Genomic DNA, 20440 nt, shown 5'->3' on the forward strand with positions numbered 1-20440 from the left:
GCTGGCGGGAGGTAATCCTTTGTCAGCAGAATTAACCTGTGGAAAGAAAGGTAGAGAGGAGTTTCTCAGAGGGGACCCTCTAACACAAGATAATGTTTCCTTCTGCTCTTCACATTGCTGAGGAGTCACGGGTCGGAAATCCGGCCTCTTTGCAATGGGGTGCTCCACGTTTCGGTGATAATACACATTTCTTTGTAAAAAAAAAAAAAAAAAAAAAAAAATACCTCTCCAAATGGCCGTTTCATATCTCCATGGAGGGAAAAAAGGGGGTCGGAATTTAGGGTTTTGTGGAAGGACTCTAGTGCGGTTAGCGGAGTCGCGGGTTGGACGGGACGGCGGGTCTGTCCCGCCCGTGAGGGCGCAGCAGCAGGGCGTTCGGCGTTAGCGCCGTGTTTCGGGTCCCCGGCCTGTAGCGGTACCCCTTACTGGAGCAGAAGCCCCGGCCTGTAGCGGTACTCCTTACTGGAGCAGAAGCCCCGGCCTGTAGCGGTACCCCTTACTGGAGCAGAAGCCCCGGCCTGTAGCGGTACTCCTTACTGGAGCAGAAGCCCCGGCCTGTAGCGGTACTCCTTACTGGAGCAGAAGCCCCGGCCTGTAGCGGTACCCCTTACTGGAGCAGAAGCCCCGGCCTGTAGCGGTACTCCTTACTGGAGCAGAAGCCCCGGCCTGTAGCGGTACTCCTTACTGGAGCAGAAGCCCCGGCCTGTAGCGGTACTCCTTACTGGAGCAGAAGCCCCGGCCTGTAGCGGTACCCCTTACTGGAGCAGAAGCCCCGGCCTGTAGCGGTACTCCTTACTGGAGCAGAAGCCCCGGCCTGTAGCGGTACCCCTTACTGGAGCAGAAGCCCCGGCCTGTAGCGGTACTCCTTACTGGAGCAGAAGCCCCGGCCTGTAGCGGTACTCCTTACTGGAGCAGCAGCCCCGGCCTGTAGCGGTACCCCTTACTGGAGCAGAAGCCCCGGCCTGTAGCGGTACTCCTTACTGGAGCAGAAGCCCCGGCCTGTAGCGGTACTCCTTACTGGAGCAGAAGCCCCGGCCTGTAGCGGTACTCCTTACTGGAGCAGAAGCCCCGGCCTGTAGCGGTGCTCCTTACTGGAGCAGAATCCCCGGCCTGTAGCGGTACTCCTTACTGGAGCAGAAGCCCCGGCCTGTAGCGGGACTCCTTACTGGAGCAGAAGCCCCGGCCTGTAGCGGTACCCCTTACTGGAGCAGAAGCCCCGGCCTGTAGCGGTACTCCTTACTGGAGCAGAAGCCCCGGCCTGTAGCGGTACTCCTTACTGGAGCAGAAGCCCCGGCCTGTAGCGGTGCTCCTTACTGGAGCAGAAGCCCCGGCCTGTAGCGGTACCCCTTACTGGAGCAGAAGCCCCGGCCTGTAGCGGGACTCCTTACTGGAGCAGAAGCCCCGGCCTGTAGCGGTACTCCTTACTGGAGCAGAAGCCCCGGCCTGTAGCGGTACCCCTTACTGGAGCAGAAGCCCCGGCCTGTAGCGGTACTCCTTACTGGAGCAGAAGCTGGCCGTTGCCATGTCTACGCTGGCACTGAGTCTGGGGCTTTTTTGGCAGGTAATATTCCAGCGGGCATTTCATAGCAGTACACTGTGCAGCACATCACATCACAGTAGATCAGTATTCTCCATCTCTAACACACACATACATACACGTACACACACACATACACACATACATACACACACATACACACACACACACACTCACACACATACACACACACATACACACTCTCTCACACATACACACACACACACATACACTCTCACACACACACACACACACACACACACACACACACACACATACACTCACACACACACACGTACACACACACACACACACACACACACACACACTTTCTCTCTTTCATCCCATTTCCTCCCATTATCTCTTTAAAGCTAATTCAAATTCAAATCAGATTTATTGGCACAACAAATGCGTCGCGCTGCCAAATGAACATAAAACAAAAACAGCGTGGAAAACCGCAGGAAAGGAACTCTGAGTCTAAATAATAGCATTCAAAAAATAAAACAATATTAATTACCATTAACAATAATAACCACCATCATCTTCTTTTTCTTCTTCATCACCATCACCTTTACCATCTTCATCATCGTCATCATCTTCTTCACCTCAAACCTCATCGGCGTTTTTAAAGTATCAGGCGCAGTGCGACTCCCTGGCCCAGAGCTGGCTCTGTCAGAATCAGCGTTTAAAGGGGCTACCCATGAGCTCCAGGTGTGGGCGGACCCCGCCGGCCTGGCTCACCTGTGCAGCGCTGGGGCGGTGAAACCCCCTCAGTGAAGCTTTAAGACTCTCCTCTGAATCAACTGAGTGGGACAGAGAGAAAGCTGGAGAGAGCAAGAAAGAGATGGAGGCTGAGGAATGGAGAGATGGAGACTGAGAGATGGAGAGATGATGACTGGGAGGGGGAGAGATGGAAACTGAGAGGGAGAGAGGGAGACTGAGAGATGGGGAGATGGAGAGAGGAAGACAGAGAGAGGGAGAGGGGGAAAGAGAGAGATAGAGTGGGAGACAGAGAGAGGGAGACAGAGAGCTGGAGAGAGGGACACAGAGAGTTGATGTTGGCCAATCATGATCTCCATACACTGCTGGGCATGCTCAGATGGCTAGCACAGGGCCAGTCATGACTTAACGCCCAGCTCACCTCAGGGCACCAAGCTCCTCGTCCAATGGGATGACTGCGTCATTGTACCTGTGCTATCATGTAGAAATGCAGTTATGGGTGTGTGTGTTGGGTAGGTCCTGATGTAGTACTGCAGTTATGTGTGTGTGCTGGGTAGGTCCTCATAAGTACTGCAGTTATGGGTGTGTGCTGGGTAGGTCCTCATAAGTACTGCAGTTATGTGTGTGTGCTGGGTAGGTCCTCATAAGTACTGCAGTTATGGGTGTGTGTGCTGGGTAGGTCCTCATAAGTACTGTAGTTATGGGTGTGTGTGCTGGGTAGGTCCTGATAAGTACTGCAGTTATGTGTGTGTGCTGGGTAGGTCCTCATAAGTACTGTAGTTATGGGTGTGTGTGCTGGGTAGGTCCTGATAAGTACTGCAGTGTGTGTGCTGTAGCCCTGTAGTGTCGTATATGTATAAGATGTAATTGGCCGTACAGCTGTGGTGAATTCCCTGCAGCTGAACAGCCCTTTTCCAAATGATGCATTCAGGGATGAAATGTTGGCCCAGAGACCCGTCCAACGGCTGCGGAAGGTTCCGGAGAGATAATTAACTTTTCAATTAGAGACGATGCAACCAGCCCAGCAGCCTGCGTCCCCCGCCCTAAAGGACAGAGCGCTTAACAGGGCGCTCGATGTTCTCCGCTGGGAATCCAGGTCTTTCCTTTCCTTTCCTTTCCTTTCCTTTCCTTCTCAGCGTCCAGCATCTTCATTTGACTTCTCGAGAGGGCGACACCCAGTTTTATGTCATCAAGCTGAAGCAGCTTCTGTACGAGATCATCAAAGTGCATCCCCTGGGCCACACATTAAGGCAGAAACAGCTAACTACTCAAAATATGTACCGACTATTAAACATACTGCCGACACTTAATGCTTATTTTTTTATGCAATGAGCAGTACCCAAAAAATACGCACCGTACTGTTTTCCAACAAGTGTCGTAAGATGTCCCACCCTTGTAGTGAAAAGGCCCCGCCTCTTCCTCTCTGATTGATGGGACCTCGCACACAGTTCTGTCCCGTAAGCGTCCCGCAGCGAAAAGCACTTCCTGAACCCCCGCGGTAATCACCGCCCCCGTCCCCCCCCCCCCCCCCGGAGCGAAGGCACGAGTCGGGCCGCCGCTGCGATGAATCAGAGGCACTTAACACGCGTCGGGGTAATTCTCCTTCAGGGGAAACCACCGGCGCGGCGCGTCGGGGTAATTCTCTTTCAGGGGAAATCACCGGCGCGTCGGGGTAATTCTCCTTCAGGGGAAATCACCGGCATGGCGTGTTGGCTCTAATTAGCGCTCCCGGTGTCCCCGTCACGCTCTCGCACATTTCAGTGTGCTGTTCAGCACGGGCAGCAGCCGGGACGCCAAACCGCCATCCTGCGCGGAGGAGCGCCATCCTGCGCGGAGGAGAGCCATCCTGCGTGGAGGACCGCCATCCTGCGCGGAGGAGAGCCATCCTGCGCGGAGGAGAGCCATCCTGCGTGGAGGACCGCCATCCTGCGTGGAGGAGCGCCATCCTGCGCGGAGGAGAGCCATCCTGCGTGGAGGACCGCCATCCTGCGCGGAGGAGAGCCATCCTGCGCGGAGGAGAGCCATCCTGCGTGGAGGACCGCCATCCTGCGTGGAGGACCGCCATCCTGCGTGGAGGAGAGCCATCCTGCGTGGAGGAGAGCCATCCTGCGCGGAGGAGTGCCATCCTGCGCGGAGGAGTGCCATCCTGCGCGGAGGAGAGCCAGGAGCTCGGCCCCGCTCATCCCACCGGACCTTCACGGGCATTCTGTCCGAATTTTATACTTAAGGAAAGGTCACGGCTCGTGTGCGCAGACAGTCTAAAGAAGGAAAGAATGTGCCATCTTTCTTACGTTATCCTCTCTCCTGATTCAGGAATACCATCATCTTCATCACTGCTGTTTATAACGTGGACTTTAATGTAGGGGCTGATGAAGACGTACATGACTGAGCACTGGACTGAATCGCTGCAGTTGAGACCCAGTCTGCGATTTTTAAACTTAACGCATAGAACACTGTAGAAACAGTGGGGGGGGGGGGACACAACCAGGCACTGATTACGCCGGACAGCTACAGCACACTTGGAGATGAGCTGGACGTCTGGCAAAGAATTCTGGGTAATTTCTTGCCAGCATTATGTCCAGACAGGGCACCGCTGAGCGTAGGCCCAGCAAGGTAACCCTGGGAGCTAGGAACACATCACGTGCATTATAATTATTATAATTATTATAATTCCCATTCAGAAATGCAGGCTACGCTCTTATTGTTTGTGATGAACACGCTCGGTCTGTTAGCCGAAGTGAACCTGGGCCTGTCAGAGGCCAGAGCAGCTCTGTTTGTTCACAGCGCTGTAGAACTTCTCTGCCCTTCAGGTTTCCATGGGAGTGCATTTATTGATAATATGACGTGAGGACATGCTTTATTTCAATAGCGCGAATCTTTAATATAACTAATTTAATTTCGGTTAAAAATAGGGGTGAGCGGGACCCACACATTGCGACTCCCTGTTTCCATGGAAGCCGTGGCCTAACTTTTAATTTAATAAGTTCTATATTTATTTTTTTAAATTGGTATTAATGTGCATTTAATTGTATAAATATGTAAATGAGGTAACTGTATGTTACCATGGAAACCTGGCAAAAAAAAAGTTTTACTTATAGGTGCTATGGGTGACTGAGAAGATCAGATGGAGAAACTAAGAGAGAATTTGAACATGTAATCTGTACACACCCCTTCCTCCTCCGGGGCTTCCTTGCTGATATTCTTTCCTCCTGTTGCTTTTGTTTTGTTTTTTTTGGCTAAAAAACATCCTCACCTGAAAGGTTAGGAGTGGGTAGCACTGTCGCCTCACAGCAAGAAGGTTGTGGGTTCGAATCTCAGCTTGGGGCCTTTCTGTGTGGAGTTTGCATGTTCTTTCCGTGTCCGCGTGGGTTTCCTCCGGGTACTCTGGTTTCCTCCCACAGTCCAAAGACACGCAGGTTGGCTAATTGGTGACTCTAAATCGCCCATAGGTATGAGGTATGTGTGAGTGAATGGTGTGTGTGCTCTGTGATAGATTGGCAGCCTGTCCAGCGTCTATTCCTGCCTCTCGCCCAGTGCATGCTGGGATAGGCGTCAGCACCCCCCGCGACCCTGCTCAGGATAAGCGGGTATAGATAATGGATGGATGGACATTCTTTCATGCTGTATAGGTTACTCTCAGAGGTTATGAATAGATTTTTATTTTAATTATTTTTTTGGTGCGGAGGAGGGAAGGTTTCTGATTTATTCCATCATACCGAACACAAAATGACAAACAAAAAAATAACTTTTTAGTACAATTTTTCAGCTGGTAAATAGGCAATAAAAGTGTAATGAACATGGCGAAGGGCTGCGTGTGATTGAAAGTGAAGAGGCTGTTAAACCCCAAAGAGAATGTGTGACCGCCTGAGACTGGATCCAGGGAAATTAAACCGCAGCTTCGCACAGATATTCTCTGATTTTGCGCCATTCGGGAGGAGCCGTGCTCCCGCCTCTCCCCCAGCAGGCTCCTGCCTCTCCCCCAGCAGGCTCCTCTCGTTCCGCCGCGCTCACAATCACGGGCTGGCCGAGCAGAGGGGTCAAAGGTCAGACACGGGACAGGGCGGGTTCGTTTTTCGGGAGAATCCGCTTTCGCAGACTGTGAAGGATTTGGGAATGTATTACACCCGCTATTTAAAGCGACGTTACTAATGTTGTAACAAAGAGCAGAACCAGGCTGAGGATTTAGGGAAAACCAATTTTCCCAGACAGGGAATGTTGACCGAAAAAGAATTTAAGAGTGAAGAATCTTATTGGTGTACGCATCCCTGCCCACCGCTATCATAATGTGGATTTCCAGGTGAAGGTAGTTTGGGCGCTCATTTTATGCTAATTCTGGGATAGTCGTCGGATCAACGTCGGCCGTCAGGACAGTTGCTCTCGTGGAACTTAAATGTGCATAAATGTACCAGCCCACAGAACACGTGTGAACACTGTTTCCCACGGTGCACTGGGGCAGGGTGGGTAAATTCCGCTCGTGTGTGTGGCTCTGATGGAGCGGCCGCGCCTCGCGGTCCGCGGCTCGCGTTCTTCGGCGACCACAAAGGTCTCGACACAACGCGCTAACGAGCTCGCCCACACGCCGCCGACGAGCTCCCCGCGCTGACCTAAATACACAGCGCTGCGCTCTCTGCTCGGCGCTGCGCTGCTGCTGCGCGGCGTCTGCCTCTGCTGCACATCTCAGCCCGACGCCCCGCTGCGGCCGGAAACGCCTACGGCTCAGCGCACGCCGATGTGCCGAGCAGCATCGTCTGTAAACACGCCGCTATTTATAGCATGATCTCTGGCTCCGGAGAGTTTGTGTGTGACTCTGTCTGTGTTCAGTAAATCTCAGGAAAACAAAAGTTATTGTTAAATGGCAGGCCTGGCCTGCTGTTGACGGCATTCTCTGCCTTGCAGAACGAAAGTGTGTTTGGATTAAAAATTAGAGTTTGAATTTGAATTTGAACTTGAACTTGAATTTGGATTTAGATTTGAATTTGAACTTGAATTTGGATTAAGATTTGAATTTGAACTTGAATTTGAATATGGATTTGGATACGGTAAGGGATAACCGCCTAACCTTGGCAAAGATTCACACGTAGGCTGGTAATGGTCTGGGAAAATGCTTTCACTCCTTTAACTTTTAAGCAATTACATGATTTCTCCATCCTTCATCTCTCCTTAATCTCTGCATCCTTAATCCCTCCTTTCTGTTATTCAAAACAGAACTGCTCACTCTTTCACCCTCCAATTTTATGCACACGTGAAATTAAAACTTTAAAAGAGAGGTTTGCTAAATTTGGGAATGTTCTCTCGCACTGGTGGTTCAGGAGACGCTGTTGACGTGGCAACACTGTGTAGGATTGCGCTTCAGTTTTTAATTTGAGCGCACAGGATCATTATTGGATTACGCTCTTTCACAGAGACCAGGCGGTTGTGCGTGTGGGGGATGGGTGTCTTCTGATGAAGAGCGGAAAGGAAGAGAGATCTAACACTTCTTGCAAAAACAAGGACAATGCAAACATCTTTGCAAGTGCAATTTTTTTTTATTGTTGACGTTATAACAGTAATTTATTTTCTTTTTATCTGTACTTATCAATACATGATGGGGGAGTGGTCGTATGTCTTTCTTAAATTAAGTGCAAATAATATCTCTGAGAGAGAGTATTACCTAAAAAGTATTCACATAAAAATATTAAGGAGATGAAACCAGCGTGCTGGTGCCTTCCCCTCTCTTCTGCCCCGCGTTCCTGCGCGGACGCTGTTGTTTGGAGCTTCGGCTTGCTGACGCATTAATGTTGGAACCACTGCCCCCTCTGAAGTGACAAGATGTTCTGTGATAAATCAGTGCTGCTCTAACTGAGGCGAAAGGCTTCGCAACGTTCCCCGAACGTTAGGACCTCAGGCGCTGCAGCTCCGCAGGGTAACCCACATACGGTACGGCGTACGATGGCATTTTCACACGTCTGAGAATTCATCTGTGTACCCGCGCACACGTGATGCCAATTACTCCCTTACTCTGTGCGCCATGATAATAGAGGCTCCGCCAGAGAATTATAGCCTAATTGCGTCCTGATTTGCATATGTTTGCATATTAATTGCGTCAGGAATGAATAATGCATTTCCGTACATGTGTTTATTCATTCGTTTTTACTTAAATGAAAAAAACAAAACAATAACAGTTTTAGAATAAAAATGAAAACCACTTCTGTGGGAGAATCTGAAATTATAACTTATAAAACTCATAGTGGAGAGAGAGAGAGTGTGTGTGTGTGTGTGTGTGTGTGGCGGGTCTGTGTGTTTCATTTCATCTACTAAGCACAATCAAACAGTTTTAAAATAAATGGTATTCTAATCCCTTTTAGCTGTTAACTGGAGTTGTTAATGGAGGCTAGTCACAGCACAGAAGTTCGTCTGAACTTCAGTAAAAGGGTTTTATCATCATTGTTTCTGATCCGCAGAAAGATTTGCCAAATGTTGAAGTTCCACCAATATCCTGCCCAGTTTGGGACGTTTCTGTAATATAAATATATTGCTGTGTTGTGGACAACAGCGCCCCCTATGGCTTAATTTGAGAAAACGTGAACATTTTCTGGTCAGCATTTCTCTTTCTTGGTGACAGCTAAAATCCTGTTTTTAAAGTTACTTATTAGTAACTAAAAAAAACATTTAATGGGAAAAACTTCATGAAGAAATGTGCTTTTTTTTGTTTTTGTTAGTTTTGCCTTCATGCTGTTTAAGAACACATTTGAATAATGATAAAAAGATGATTTATTGATGTTTTAAATCCATGTTTTAAAAATAGGATTAAAACACACGTGAGTAGAGGGTGTTTATTGGTGTGCATCTTTGAGCAGATGAGCTGAAGATCTGCAGGACTTTGCCTCCACAATCAATCAAACAAAGCATTCCGAAGCCCCGCCCACTTCAGAAAGCCACCGTGAATAACTGTCTCTACAGGCACACCTGATACAGGTATTTATATTCATTTATATTACACGCTACACTAAAATCCTCTTGAGACCTGGCAGAAAAAAAAAGAAGTATTTAATTTTTTTTACATAATCCAAGTGTCTTGGATGACAAAAAAAAAACATGTTGCAGTGATACTATTTTCAAATATATATGTATATAGTTTTATGTTTATTGACTGTTCCTTGTGGTGCAGGTTTTTGGCATTGTACAATGTATGGTTCTTGATTAAGAGACCAGAGTCTCCGTGTCCCCTACAGGGGAATACATTCATTGCTGGGTCTCTGGAGGACGCGTGATTGATATTTACCGTAAGTCGATGTTGCAGAACAGAGTGAAACGGCATCCCCCACTCGTTAAGAGAAATCTCTTACTAAGTCGATTTGCCACATTCGTCCGGTGCTGCGCTTCTGAACTTCTGAACCTCAGTCTGGGATTGTCAGGGCTGCTCTGGTGTAAAGCTTCAGTCGCACACAGCAGTTCACAGCATAGCCACAGGGGGGTGCCTTCGAGTCGGTTAAAAAAAACGCTGTACTCTATCGCCAGCTGTCTGATCGATTCATTGCGGGACAGAAAACTTCAGCATTAAAGCGCAAATCTTTATGTTAATACTAAATTGATGCTTCGGGAAAGCACTATGAGTTATTTTCAGAAAAGCGTTGAAATTGTACATGTTTAAAAATGCGGAATTGGCCGGTTTTTGAGAAGCACAGAATGCTGAGAAAATCGAATGAGCGCTGTAGCATCTCGGGAGGACAGCAGGGGGCGCTAGGGTTTCACTTAACTTCAATTTCGTGGTCCGCCTAGATCACCGTCTGTCAGACCAGTTTCTGGAACTGGGTTTCAGCTGCAAGCATAACTGCAGTAGGACTCTGAGAGGTGCATCATGCCTCACCTGATATCTGGTGAGGTGCTCTCTCTCCCTCTGAATATGCGTGTAAAATGAATTAGCAGTGCAACTGAATCTGATGTTCCGCACGGCGGAGTCCCTAATCTCGCGTAATCGCGCTATTACAGAACTCCCGTTATCCGCGTTAATCAACTACTTGCCATACATTTCACGGAGTTTGTGAGGGACGCGCAGAGCTGCATATATTAATGGGATGTAGCTCAGAGTCGCGGCTGTAGCACTGGCACTGTTAGAAATGGCAATCGATGTATTATCTTTTAATTTATTTATTTGGCCCGATTGCGAGAAACCAAATATATGTTCAAGCCGCCGTACCGCCAAACAAGACAGAGAAGACATTAAAACAGAAGAGGACAAAAAGATAGAAAAACTAAAACCTTGATTGGGCACACACTCTTTGCGCGAGCCTATGTGGCATTAAATGGTGGACGCTTGTCCCAAACGACTTAATAGTATCTCCCTGAGTTTAATAATGAGCGTGAAAAATATAGCCTAAGTGAAATGAATATCAAAACTCCAAATCCATATGTTGAATTTTTATAAAATTAAGTTTAAGAGATTGGACTGCGATCAGCGAACAAGTTTTGGTGAAATCAGAAGTGGCGCGATTGTCGGTACAGCGGCAACTTACGTCACAAAGGATCAGGTCAGCACCTTACGCCCCTTCGCAATATCGGCGGTGATGAAAGATGTACACAACATGGCCGTTGTAAAGGGTGACAGGTGGGTAAATATTGCCCGCCCGCCCAGCGCCTCGCGGAGACGCTCGTGCGGGGATGGCTGACATCGGAGAAGGGCGCCTGTTCGAAGGACAAACCAGGCGCGGCGCGTGGGGAAGGAAGGCACGCGATTTGCCCTCCCCGGCCACAGTGCAGTGTCTATTGTGCAGTAGCGTGACACCGTACGTGACACTGTAATGCAATTAAATGCAGATGTGTCTTGTGAGAGTCAGTACTAGGACCACCATAGCGCCCTGTAAACATGCCCGTCCTTTTGAAAGTTGCGAGCGAGTAATCATGGCTGAGCTGAGTAATGTTGGTGAACCATTTGAGGACAGTTCCCTATCTCGGACAAACTATCCCTAGCTGAGAGGTGACACTGTGTCATAGGAGGTGATTTCTTTTTGAAGAGAGGCTCAAATTAAGAACTAAATGATTTGTGATCACTTATATTGCATGGCGGATAACCCCGTCACCATGTGGTCCACCCACCATAGATATTTTCTCATGACATAACCTATTACAAGGCCTCTATGGTAACATAAAGTGTGTGTGCGTGCGTGTGCGCGCGTGTGTGCGTGCGTGCGTGCGAATGTGTGTGTGTGTGTGTGCGAGTGTGTGTGTGCGTGCGAGTGTGTGTGCGTGCGTGCGAGAGTGTGTGTGTGTGTGTGTGTGCGAGTGTGTGTGTGTGTGCGTGCGCGTGCGCGTGCGCGTGCGAGTGTGTGTGTGTGTTGCATAGACTCTCGTTATGTGTATCAGCAGGCCCGTGTTTACAGTCCAGTTCAGAGCTTAGATGTAATGTAGGCTAGTTGTTATTGCCGGGGTTGTGCAATTCATGTTATTTGAAAGGACGCGAGAGATGGAAGTAAAAAAAAAAAACATAAAAAGGCACGAAGCGATAGCCCACGATGTGGTGACATCACAAAGCGCCACCATCTCGCGCTGCATTTCTTACGTTCATTAAAGTTATTCTAGGAAATTCCTCGTGCACGTGTCCCGAAGTGATGTCTGAACAAAATGATCAGATGCGATTTCGAGATAAACATATTAAGATTACGTTAGGTCCTAGAGAAAGACAAGACATAATTGCTGTGTATGGAATGAAAATATTCTACGATTTTAACCTTTCTTTTTCTGAACTATAAGACCAACAATAACCGCAGCAACAACATCAATAAATGTGGACTCCAGTTGCGTAAAATGTGGAATTGTTGTCCCTTAAGGAGTGCTCGTTCCCGGGCGCTCTGCTCTGTCCTAGACGGTCCCTGGCCATTACCTGATCGGCACCTGCGGACGTCGTATATGCCCGGAGGCTCCCTGCCTGTTCCCACAGCCTATCAGCGAAGCCGCTGCAGATGAGCGCGTGCCTCACTTTCTCCGGGCAGGGAACAGTCGGGGAAAGGGAAAGCGGGGGGACTCTCGATCCGACGCTCGCGCGCCTCTACACGGGAGCAGCAGCAACACGCATCTCGCGCCCGCACCTCCTAACCCGCAACTTTGATGGGGACTTTCGCACGTCGGGGTGAAAATGCCGGCCATGAAGGGATTGCTCGCGCCTCAAAACACGTTTCTGGACACTATTGCGACGCGTTTTGACGGCACACGTAAGTTACACGGTCTGTGTTGTCTCCAGCGTATTTTGCCACTCTCGCTACCCATTATTTGATAAGTTACTTCACAAGTGCTGATATTTGCGGTATCTATTAAGCTACATGTTTGAGCAATAGACTAAATATCCACATATACGTGTTCATTGAAAGTTTACTTTATCAGCTTGTATATTTATCAAATACATTAATTAGTTTGTGGCACACGTTGGTTAATAACGAGTTCAAAAGCTTAAAATAGATCGAAAACATTCGGTATTCTACCTATTCTGTGAACGAAATAAAGAGCCAATGTTTGAACTCAGGATAATTTGGGAAGCTTACGCCGCAACAGAAACCGTTGGACGCTGCAGGCTATTTAAATGAGCATGTGGTGGGTTATCATTGGCTTTATATATCGTATACTGTACATATGCCAGCGTATGGCCTGAGGTTTGCTGCGCGCGCTGGGCACCCTCACTGTCCCGTGCTGCTGTTAATCCAGTTTCCTCTCTTCTCGTGCAGAGGAAGTTTGTCGGTCAGCACCATGGACAGTAGGGGCCTATAGTATAGCCCGTGAACGAGGGGTTTCCCCCGCGTGCGTGTAGAAACAAAAGACCCGTTATATATTCAAAACGAAGGTGGGAAGGCATTTTCCCCCCGCCGAAACTAGACGCGCCTCAGAGTTAAATAACCCGTCTGCTCTCACAGGCAACAAAATCATCCCCGCAATACAATTTTCGACGCAGCTCTAAACGTGTTCAACAGAAAAAAAACACATCAACTCCCGAATGTACCATTAAGCCATCTGTTGTGCTTAAATATGACAAGCTGCTTCTCTGGACAGGAACATACGCAATTAGTTAATTGGCTTTAGGTACTTTTTCTGTAGGTTTTCTGTGTTTCAACACAATTGTCTGAGCTGTGACTTTCTGATATTCTTTCTCTCTTTTATCCCTCTTTCTGGGATAAGCTCACACCAGTCAAGCATGCATTCTCCGCCATTGGCTACTGTTGGACAGTTCATTGAAAATTTAGTTTAGTCACCTGGCACACGTATTCTATTCTTGATACATTTTATCCACAGTTACCGTTCCAGACTAACTGTCTTTTCAGTGGATTCTTGCTGTGGCGATTGATGGGTTAATGGCGGAATTGTGATGTCACAATGCCTGTTTTGGCCTCTCGACTCGAGCCAGCTGACGGAATGGAAGCACGCCAGCGCTGCATTAATAATCACACTCCGCTGGTCGTGTTGTGCGGTTCAACAAAGCGCCCCTTTCAACAACGACGGCGGTTACGTTCTACAGCTGTTATCGCGTGCGGTACCCTCAGGCAGGTCACCAGTGACGCGGCCACTCAGTGAAGTTACATTCTAATTTATGCGGCCAATAGACGCGCTGCATTGCCGCGTGTGGTCACCGTCACTAGCCTCTACTTGCATAACCTAACGCTGCACAAAACTATTTTGGAAATTACTGGGCTCAGACTTGTGACCTGCCGGCCCTGCTTTTCTGTAATAACCGCTTTATTCGGTTGCACTTAGCGCACGGAACAAACCGCAATATAAACAGGCATAGTGTTTAATTACCGGATTCTGTTAAAAGTCTGTGGGTTCCCCACCTTGTCAGTGACAGGTCCGTCCAGGGGCCAGTGCTGAAATTCAGCTGGGGGGCATTCTTGCTGTGTATGATGTAAGGCATGCATGTGTGTGTGTGTCTGCGCGTGTGTGAGCACATGTCTGTGCGTGTGGTGTGTGTGTGTGTCCTGTGGCTCACACACACATGCACATGTGTGCATGTACATTTGTGTGTGTCTGCATGTGTGTGCGGGTGTGTGTGTGCATGTATGTGTGTGTGTCCAGTGGCCCTGGTCAGACACTCCATACTGAGGTGAAATGTTGCTGTTCTGTGGAGTCTGATGGAGTCTCCAGTTTGATGGAGGACTGAGTCAGTAGTGTTGTGTCAGGAGTGGATTTTGCTCCAGTCTGATTGGAGGACTGTGTCAGTAGTGTTGTGTCAGTGGTGGATTTTAGCTCCAATGTAAAGTAGGACTGAGGCTGTGCTGTTGAGTCTGTCCCATTGTTTCTATACTGGGTATATAAGTCTCCTGCACGTGGACGGATGACCCTTCTGCTGCTGAAGTGGATAATTCCGTTCTGCGGTTCATTTGATTGCAGGCTGGGCGAATGAATGCCCGTTTGATTTCAAACAGGAGCGTAATGCGTCCAGCCAGTCCAGCCCCAGGATAATTTGCACAAATGTTTCGGATGATTAAAAAACAGAACATTGGTCCCGGTGAACCAAGGGTTCGTGCAGACAAGATGCTGAAGAACAGACACAGGCTATTCTCCCCATAAACAAACCAACAGCACACGGCCACGCAAAGCCATAATGCTGACAGCGAAACAGTGCCACACCTACGGTCTGTGGAGAGACACCATCGCTGTTGTTTTGTAGAGGTTCATTTTGTAGTGTAGAGGTTCATTCTGAGGATGACTGTACTCAGCCAGACGGGACATTGTGCAGCATTAACCTTATAAAGAGTAGGTTTTTTTTAATGTTTCCTTCAAAATTCCACGTCAGTGTTCTAGAACTCTGTTGCTATCAGTTACCAGTAGTGATTGTGACATCAGCATTAGAATGTTCAGTTATGAACATTTCAATCACATATTTGTGATCTTGCACCTTTAAGGATTAAAGGGTTGAAAACACAATCTCATTGCTGGCTCTGGGCTTTATTGGGATGGCAGAGATTCAGCACCTGTCTCAAGGTGTCCAGGTGTATACTGACTTGTTGTGGGCACAGCCAGCAGTGTGGCACCGTCTTTTAGGGAACTGTAGGAACTGCAGGTTTGAATCCAGTGTGAAACAGTGCTGCAACCTGAATTTGCCCCTTAGATGTTCCTTTTCAGTGGTGTAGCAATATGCACTGTGAGAAATTTTATGCTACATTTGTAAAATGAAAAGTGCTCTGTCATTAATAACCAGAACAGGGTCTTGTCTTTGAAAACCCCAGTTTCTGGCAGTTATGGGTTCTGAAATTTGACAGCGCCTGGTCTTTATGTGCTGATCTTGGCTTTTTCAAAGAGCGCAGTTTATGGGGGAAATGGTTTCCCCCTGACACTAAAGGGAACCAGCCACTGAGCGCACCCCTCCCAAAAGGACACATCCCGATTTATCATCCTTTCATCTTCACGTTCTCTCTCTTCCCCTCCCGTTCTCTCTATCCCTAACCTCCTCCCCCTTCTCTTCTGCTCTCCCCCCTCCCTCTTCATCTCTGGCCCCACACTCCACCTCTGTGTTGCTCTCTGTGGACTGAGGACAAAGCTTACCGCCATTGTGATGTCATGCTGACCTCATTTCCATTGTGACGTCATAGTTGACACCCCCCCCCCAATCACATGTCCCAAACCCTGTTGGTTTCAGTACATGTGGCATTTTCAGTTCCCTGTGTGCTGAAATTGATACATAACAGTGTGAGTCCTGCAAGCTTAATTTGGACGAATGAAATCGTGTCTTTAAATCCCAAAACTAATTTAATCATTGATCGTAATGTCAGCAATTCTGTCGTCTCCGCTGTGATGTCATCGCAGGCATCGTCTTCGCTGTAAAATGCTCCTCTAATATCAGGGTAGTTCTGGCCACAGGCCGCTGTTGAAAGGTGAAACGCCGTGGAGAAATACGGTCATGTGACCGCAAACAAAAACGCTGGTGACATTTAGCGGTGGGGCACCCTTTCATTCTGATATCTTTGATATCTGTTTGCCAGCGGGTGCTTTCTGAAACCGCGGTAAATCGTGGAAGCAAAGTCACTTCCAGCAGCAGCAGCATCCCTGCCAAGGCTTCACAGCGCTGATGTCATTTTCACTGTGATGTCATAATAGACATCTCCACAGTCAGCGTTCCGTTCAGCTCTTCTATCTGCTCCAGGGTCTGCTGCTCTTTCTGCTCCAGGGTCTGCTGCTCTTTCTGCTCCAGGGTCTGCTGTTCTTCCTGCTCCAGGGTTTTGCTGTTCTTTCTGCTCCAGGGTCTGCTGCTCTTTCTGCTCCAGGGTCTGCTGCTCTTTCTGCTCCAGGGTCTGCTGTTCTTTCTGCTCCAGGGTCTGCTGTTCTTTCTGCTCCAGGGTCTGCTGTTCTTCCTGCTCCAGGGTTTCGCTGTTCTTCCTGCTCCAGGGTCCACTGTACCAAACTGGCTCAGTTGGAACTTTTTTGACTCCTTCCTCAAGTGGTCCACTATGGAGCACATTCCATTACACATAAATAAAGATTTATTGTCGGGTGGTTGATTGATTGATTGATTGATTAGTTGGTCGGTTATTTGCCTGGTTGGCTTGTGGATTGGTTGTTTTGTTAGTTGGTTGGCCGGTTTGTTGATTGTTTGTTTGATTTCTTGTTTGGTTGGTTGGTTAATTGTGGGAACCACAACTGGTTTATACAGTGTTTTTTTTTTTTAAGAAAGTGCAGCGTCTTAACTTAAAGTAATGCCACTCCTTTCCGCATGTACTTGACAGTCAGGTGGTGCTGTGGATTTATTGAAGGTGTAACTTGCAGTGGGTTGGATTTAAAGGCTTTCATTTGGACACGCGCCATTTTCTATTCTTCATTCTACTGCATACTGCTACTACTGCTGGCATATGGCAGGTAATCACCATCACGTGAATGCGATGATTTTAAATAAGACATTTGCACAGGTTGTGTGTGTGTGTGTGTGTGTACGTGTGCCTGTTGGTGGATTTGACATCCTTCCTTTCTTAGGCTTTGAAGCACTGGGTGGATCTCTTGTTACACTTGAGCCTTTGTGGTGTGGAGTGTGTTTGCTGGGTGGGGGGGTGGGGGCGATTGTATGTCCAGCTAAATAGACCCTCTCCTGTACAGTGTCCCACCTTCATGGAAATTAAGGACAATACTGCACAATAATGTGAACGCGGTGACATTTTGGAAAATATAACGCTCAATATCATTAGCCTCGTCTGGTCAAAAGGGTGAGTGAGTGGCTGTGTGTTGAGAGAGGGCCTGTGCAGCACCATGTGAAGGGTGCGATGCTAATGCTAATGCTAAATGTGATTCTGTTATGGTGCTTTTCCCTCACTGGGCTGGGAAACTGGCCTGTGTAGCATCGTGTGAAGGGTGCGATGCTAATGCTAATGCTAAATGTGATTTTATTATAGTGCTGTTATGGTGCCTTTCCCTGGCTGGGCTGGGAATGCCGGCCTGTGTAGCATTGTGTGAAGGACTGACTGACACTTCCTCTTCGCAGCGACTGACACTTCCTCCCCACAGCGACTGGCACTTCCTCCCCACAGCGACTGGCACTTCCACCCCACAGCGACTGACACTTCCTCCCCACAGCGACTGACACTTCCTCCCCACAGCAACTGACACTTCCTCCCCACAGCGACTGGCACTTCCTCCCCACAGCGACTGGCACTTCCACCCCACAGCGACTGACACTTCCTCCCCACAGCGACTGACACTTCCTCCCCACAGCAACTGACACTTCCTCCCCACAGCAACTGACACTTCCTCCCCACAGCGACTGGCACTTCCTCCCCACAGCGACTGGCACTTCCTCCCCACAGCGACTGACACTTCCTCCCCACAGCGACTGACACTTCCTCCCCTAGCTGGGGCATCATGAGCAGTTCTTATCAGGACCACAGAGCTGTACGCTGCATGTTATGTGTCTGTGAAAAAAACTGGAAGTGACGCACAGACATTGGTTTGTGATCTGACCTCTGTCACCGGGCTGTGGTTCTGATTCAGGGAAAGGATTAGGCAGCCAATCAGGGTAAAGTGAGGATTTGTTTACTGACGCACCCGACTGTGTGGCTGTAAATTAGGGTTTTATGGAGATCCAGACCCAGCGAGGGGTGTGTTGTGTGCCCATTATCTGCGTATGAATGGCGGATTTCCTAAAGCCGTCTTAACATTTCAACTTGGGATTTTTGGACAATCGGGTGGCTGATGGGAGACAGGATATAAGGACACCTTGCAGCGGGGGAGGGGCTGGGGGGCTAAGCTGGGGAGGGGGGGTGTGGGGGGGTACAGGAATGTGCTCTGAGTATACTCCCAGGAGGGGGTGGGGTGTTTCAGTCCTGTATTTAATGAACCCCCCGGGACCTCCACAGCAGCTCCTCTTCTTCTGTGGTTTATTCAAACCCCATTGATTAAAGAGCCGGTCCATTTATAACCTCGCCCAGCCAGAACCTAATTACCTCACAGCCAGGGAGAGCCAATCACGGCGCAGCGGCCGGCCGGGAAACAAAGCAGTCCTAGCAGACGTCCTGTAATGAGGGAGAGAGCTGCTCTTATTGACGCTGTGGGGAGCAGTGGGGAGCAGATACAGAGCAGCTGTGTTTAACCTGCACCCAAATGAGCCGGGGGGGTCGCGGGGGAGTCGCGGGGGGGTCGCGGGGGACGGGACGTCCGGGACCACTTTCCACCGCTTCCATTAATCAACACCTTCGGCTGAGTCAGAAATATCGTTTTTAATTGCACCTCTGAGGCAGTGGCTTCAGTCTGTGTCACTCTCCATATTAGCATTCTTCAGAAATTTTTTTTTTTTCCAAATTCAGTTCTTTGAGTTTGGACAAAGGCATAAGAATGAAAACCACATCCTTAAATTTAGAAAAGTGAGAGACCAGTTTACATTTTTTCCCACTGTTTTTCCTCTGTGTGTGTGTGTGTGTGTGTGTGTGTGTTAAGAGTGTTTCGCTCAGGAGAGGAGTCTAACTGTACATAAACTGCTTTAAAATCTGCCCTCTGTGTGCAGTGATCGTCCCTAACCCCCCTAACCCCCCTAACCCCCCTAACCCTTACTCACAGAGAGTGGCATCCTTTCAGGTAAATACAGGTGCAGTTGTGGCTTCTTGTCTTGTTGCCATGTCTATGGGATGGGGTGCGGGAAGGGGGGGGGGGGGTAGTTTTGGTGCTCATGTGCTGGGGGAGGGCCTGGGCTCTTCATGGGCTTCTTCCCTGGGTGGGGGAGTCCATTTTTAGAGCTGTTTGGGGGGGGGGGGGGTTACGCCGGTGATTTATTCCTTTATCCTTCTTAAGCACAGATCCAGTTCTCTACACGACTGGCCCGTATTTTCAGTTACTTAACCACATGCTCACTGGCTGTGATGTGAGAGTTAGATCAGAGATACATCCTGACATGAGCGTTGCTGTAGTGTTGTTCTGGAGTCAGCTGAACAATCAGTACTGAAGCATTGATCTTATATCATCGATATTTCATTCATGAATGTATAAGTGTAAGCTTTTCTCTCCAGGTAGTGTTTATCCTAATCTCAGTATTGTCGAAAACCATATTCCAGTGTATTTTAATTAGGGGGTTATGCTGTAATGTCATTTAAGCGATGTGTCCTGCCCATTCATACATCGGAATGTGATTATTTTCGGTTTTTTCCATTACGGGTCAGAACTCTCTTGTAAAGACAGGAAGTGATGCCACTTCGCTGTGTGTGGCGATGTCTTGCAGAGCACATACTTCACCCCGGTAATGAGGCGGGGGGACACGGACCCCCCCGTCTAATTATTCAGCCAAATGAACTGTCCAAAGTGATTTGTGAAATGTGATATTTCGGCGATGGCGGCCCGGGCCCGGGGTCTCTGCGGTGCTCTCGGGCTTAATTGATCATTTCCTAGCGCAGTTCCAACAGGGGAAGCTGATGAGGGCACTCTGTACCCTGGGAAGTTGGGGTTTGGCTGAGTTAATAAGATGGAGTGTACCGGAGGAGATTTGGGGCGCAGGGGGACGTTACCCGCCGCCCCGGCGCTCGGTAGCGGGGGACAGGTAGAGGACATCGCTGCGGTCACACCTGGGCACCTGGGCGTTGGGGAGCTCACCTGTCCTACTGGGGCCTTTTAGATCCAAATCACTTCTAATTACTCCCTAATTGGGCCAAATCCTCGATGGGACTGAATATCAGAATACATTTGTTCTCTTATATTCCACTGATATGGCACTGAGGCAAACCCCTTCAGCTTTAAGACAAAAACACAAAGGAACCCGGG

At 48.7% G+C, this 20440-nt stretch overlaps 1 protein-coding gene across 1 annotated transcript in view; it reads left to right on the forward strand.

The window, feature by feature from the left end:
* Positions 1-11865: 11865 nt before the first annotated feature.
* kcnh8 (potassium voltage-gated channel, subfamily H (eag-related), member 8) overlaps positions 11866-20440 on the forward strand; it is a 40645-nt gene continuing 32070 nt past the window's right edge. Inside the window, exon 1 of the mRNA XM_035429033.1 lies at positions 11866-12441. Coding sequence (XP_035284924.1) covers positions 12366-12441 — 76 coding nt within the window. The 5' untranslated portion in view covers positions 11866-12365. The remainder of the gene's footprint in view (positions 12442-20440) is intronic.

Source organism: Anguilla anguilla, chromosome 8 (assembly GCF_013347855.1).
Source record: "Anguilla anguilla isolate fAngAng1 chromosome 8, fAngAng1.pri, whole genome shotgun sequence".
Taxonomy (NCBI): domain Eukaryota; kingdom Metazoa; phylum Chordata; class Actinopteri; order Anguilliformes; family Anguillidae; genus Anguilla; species Anguilla anguilla.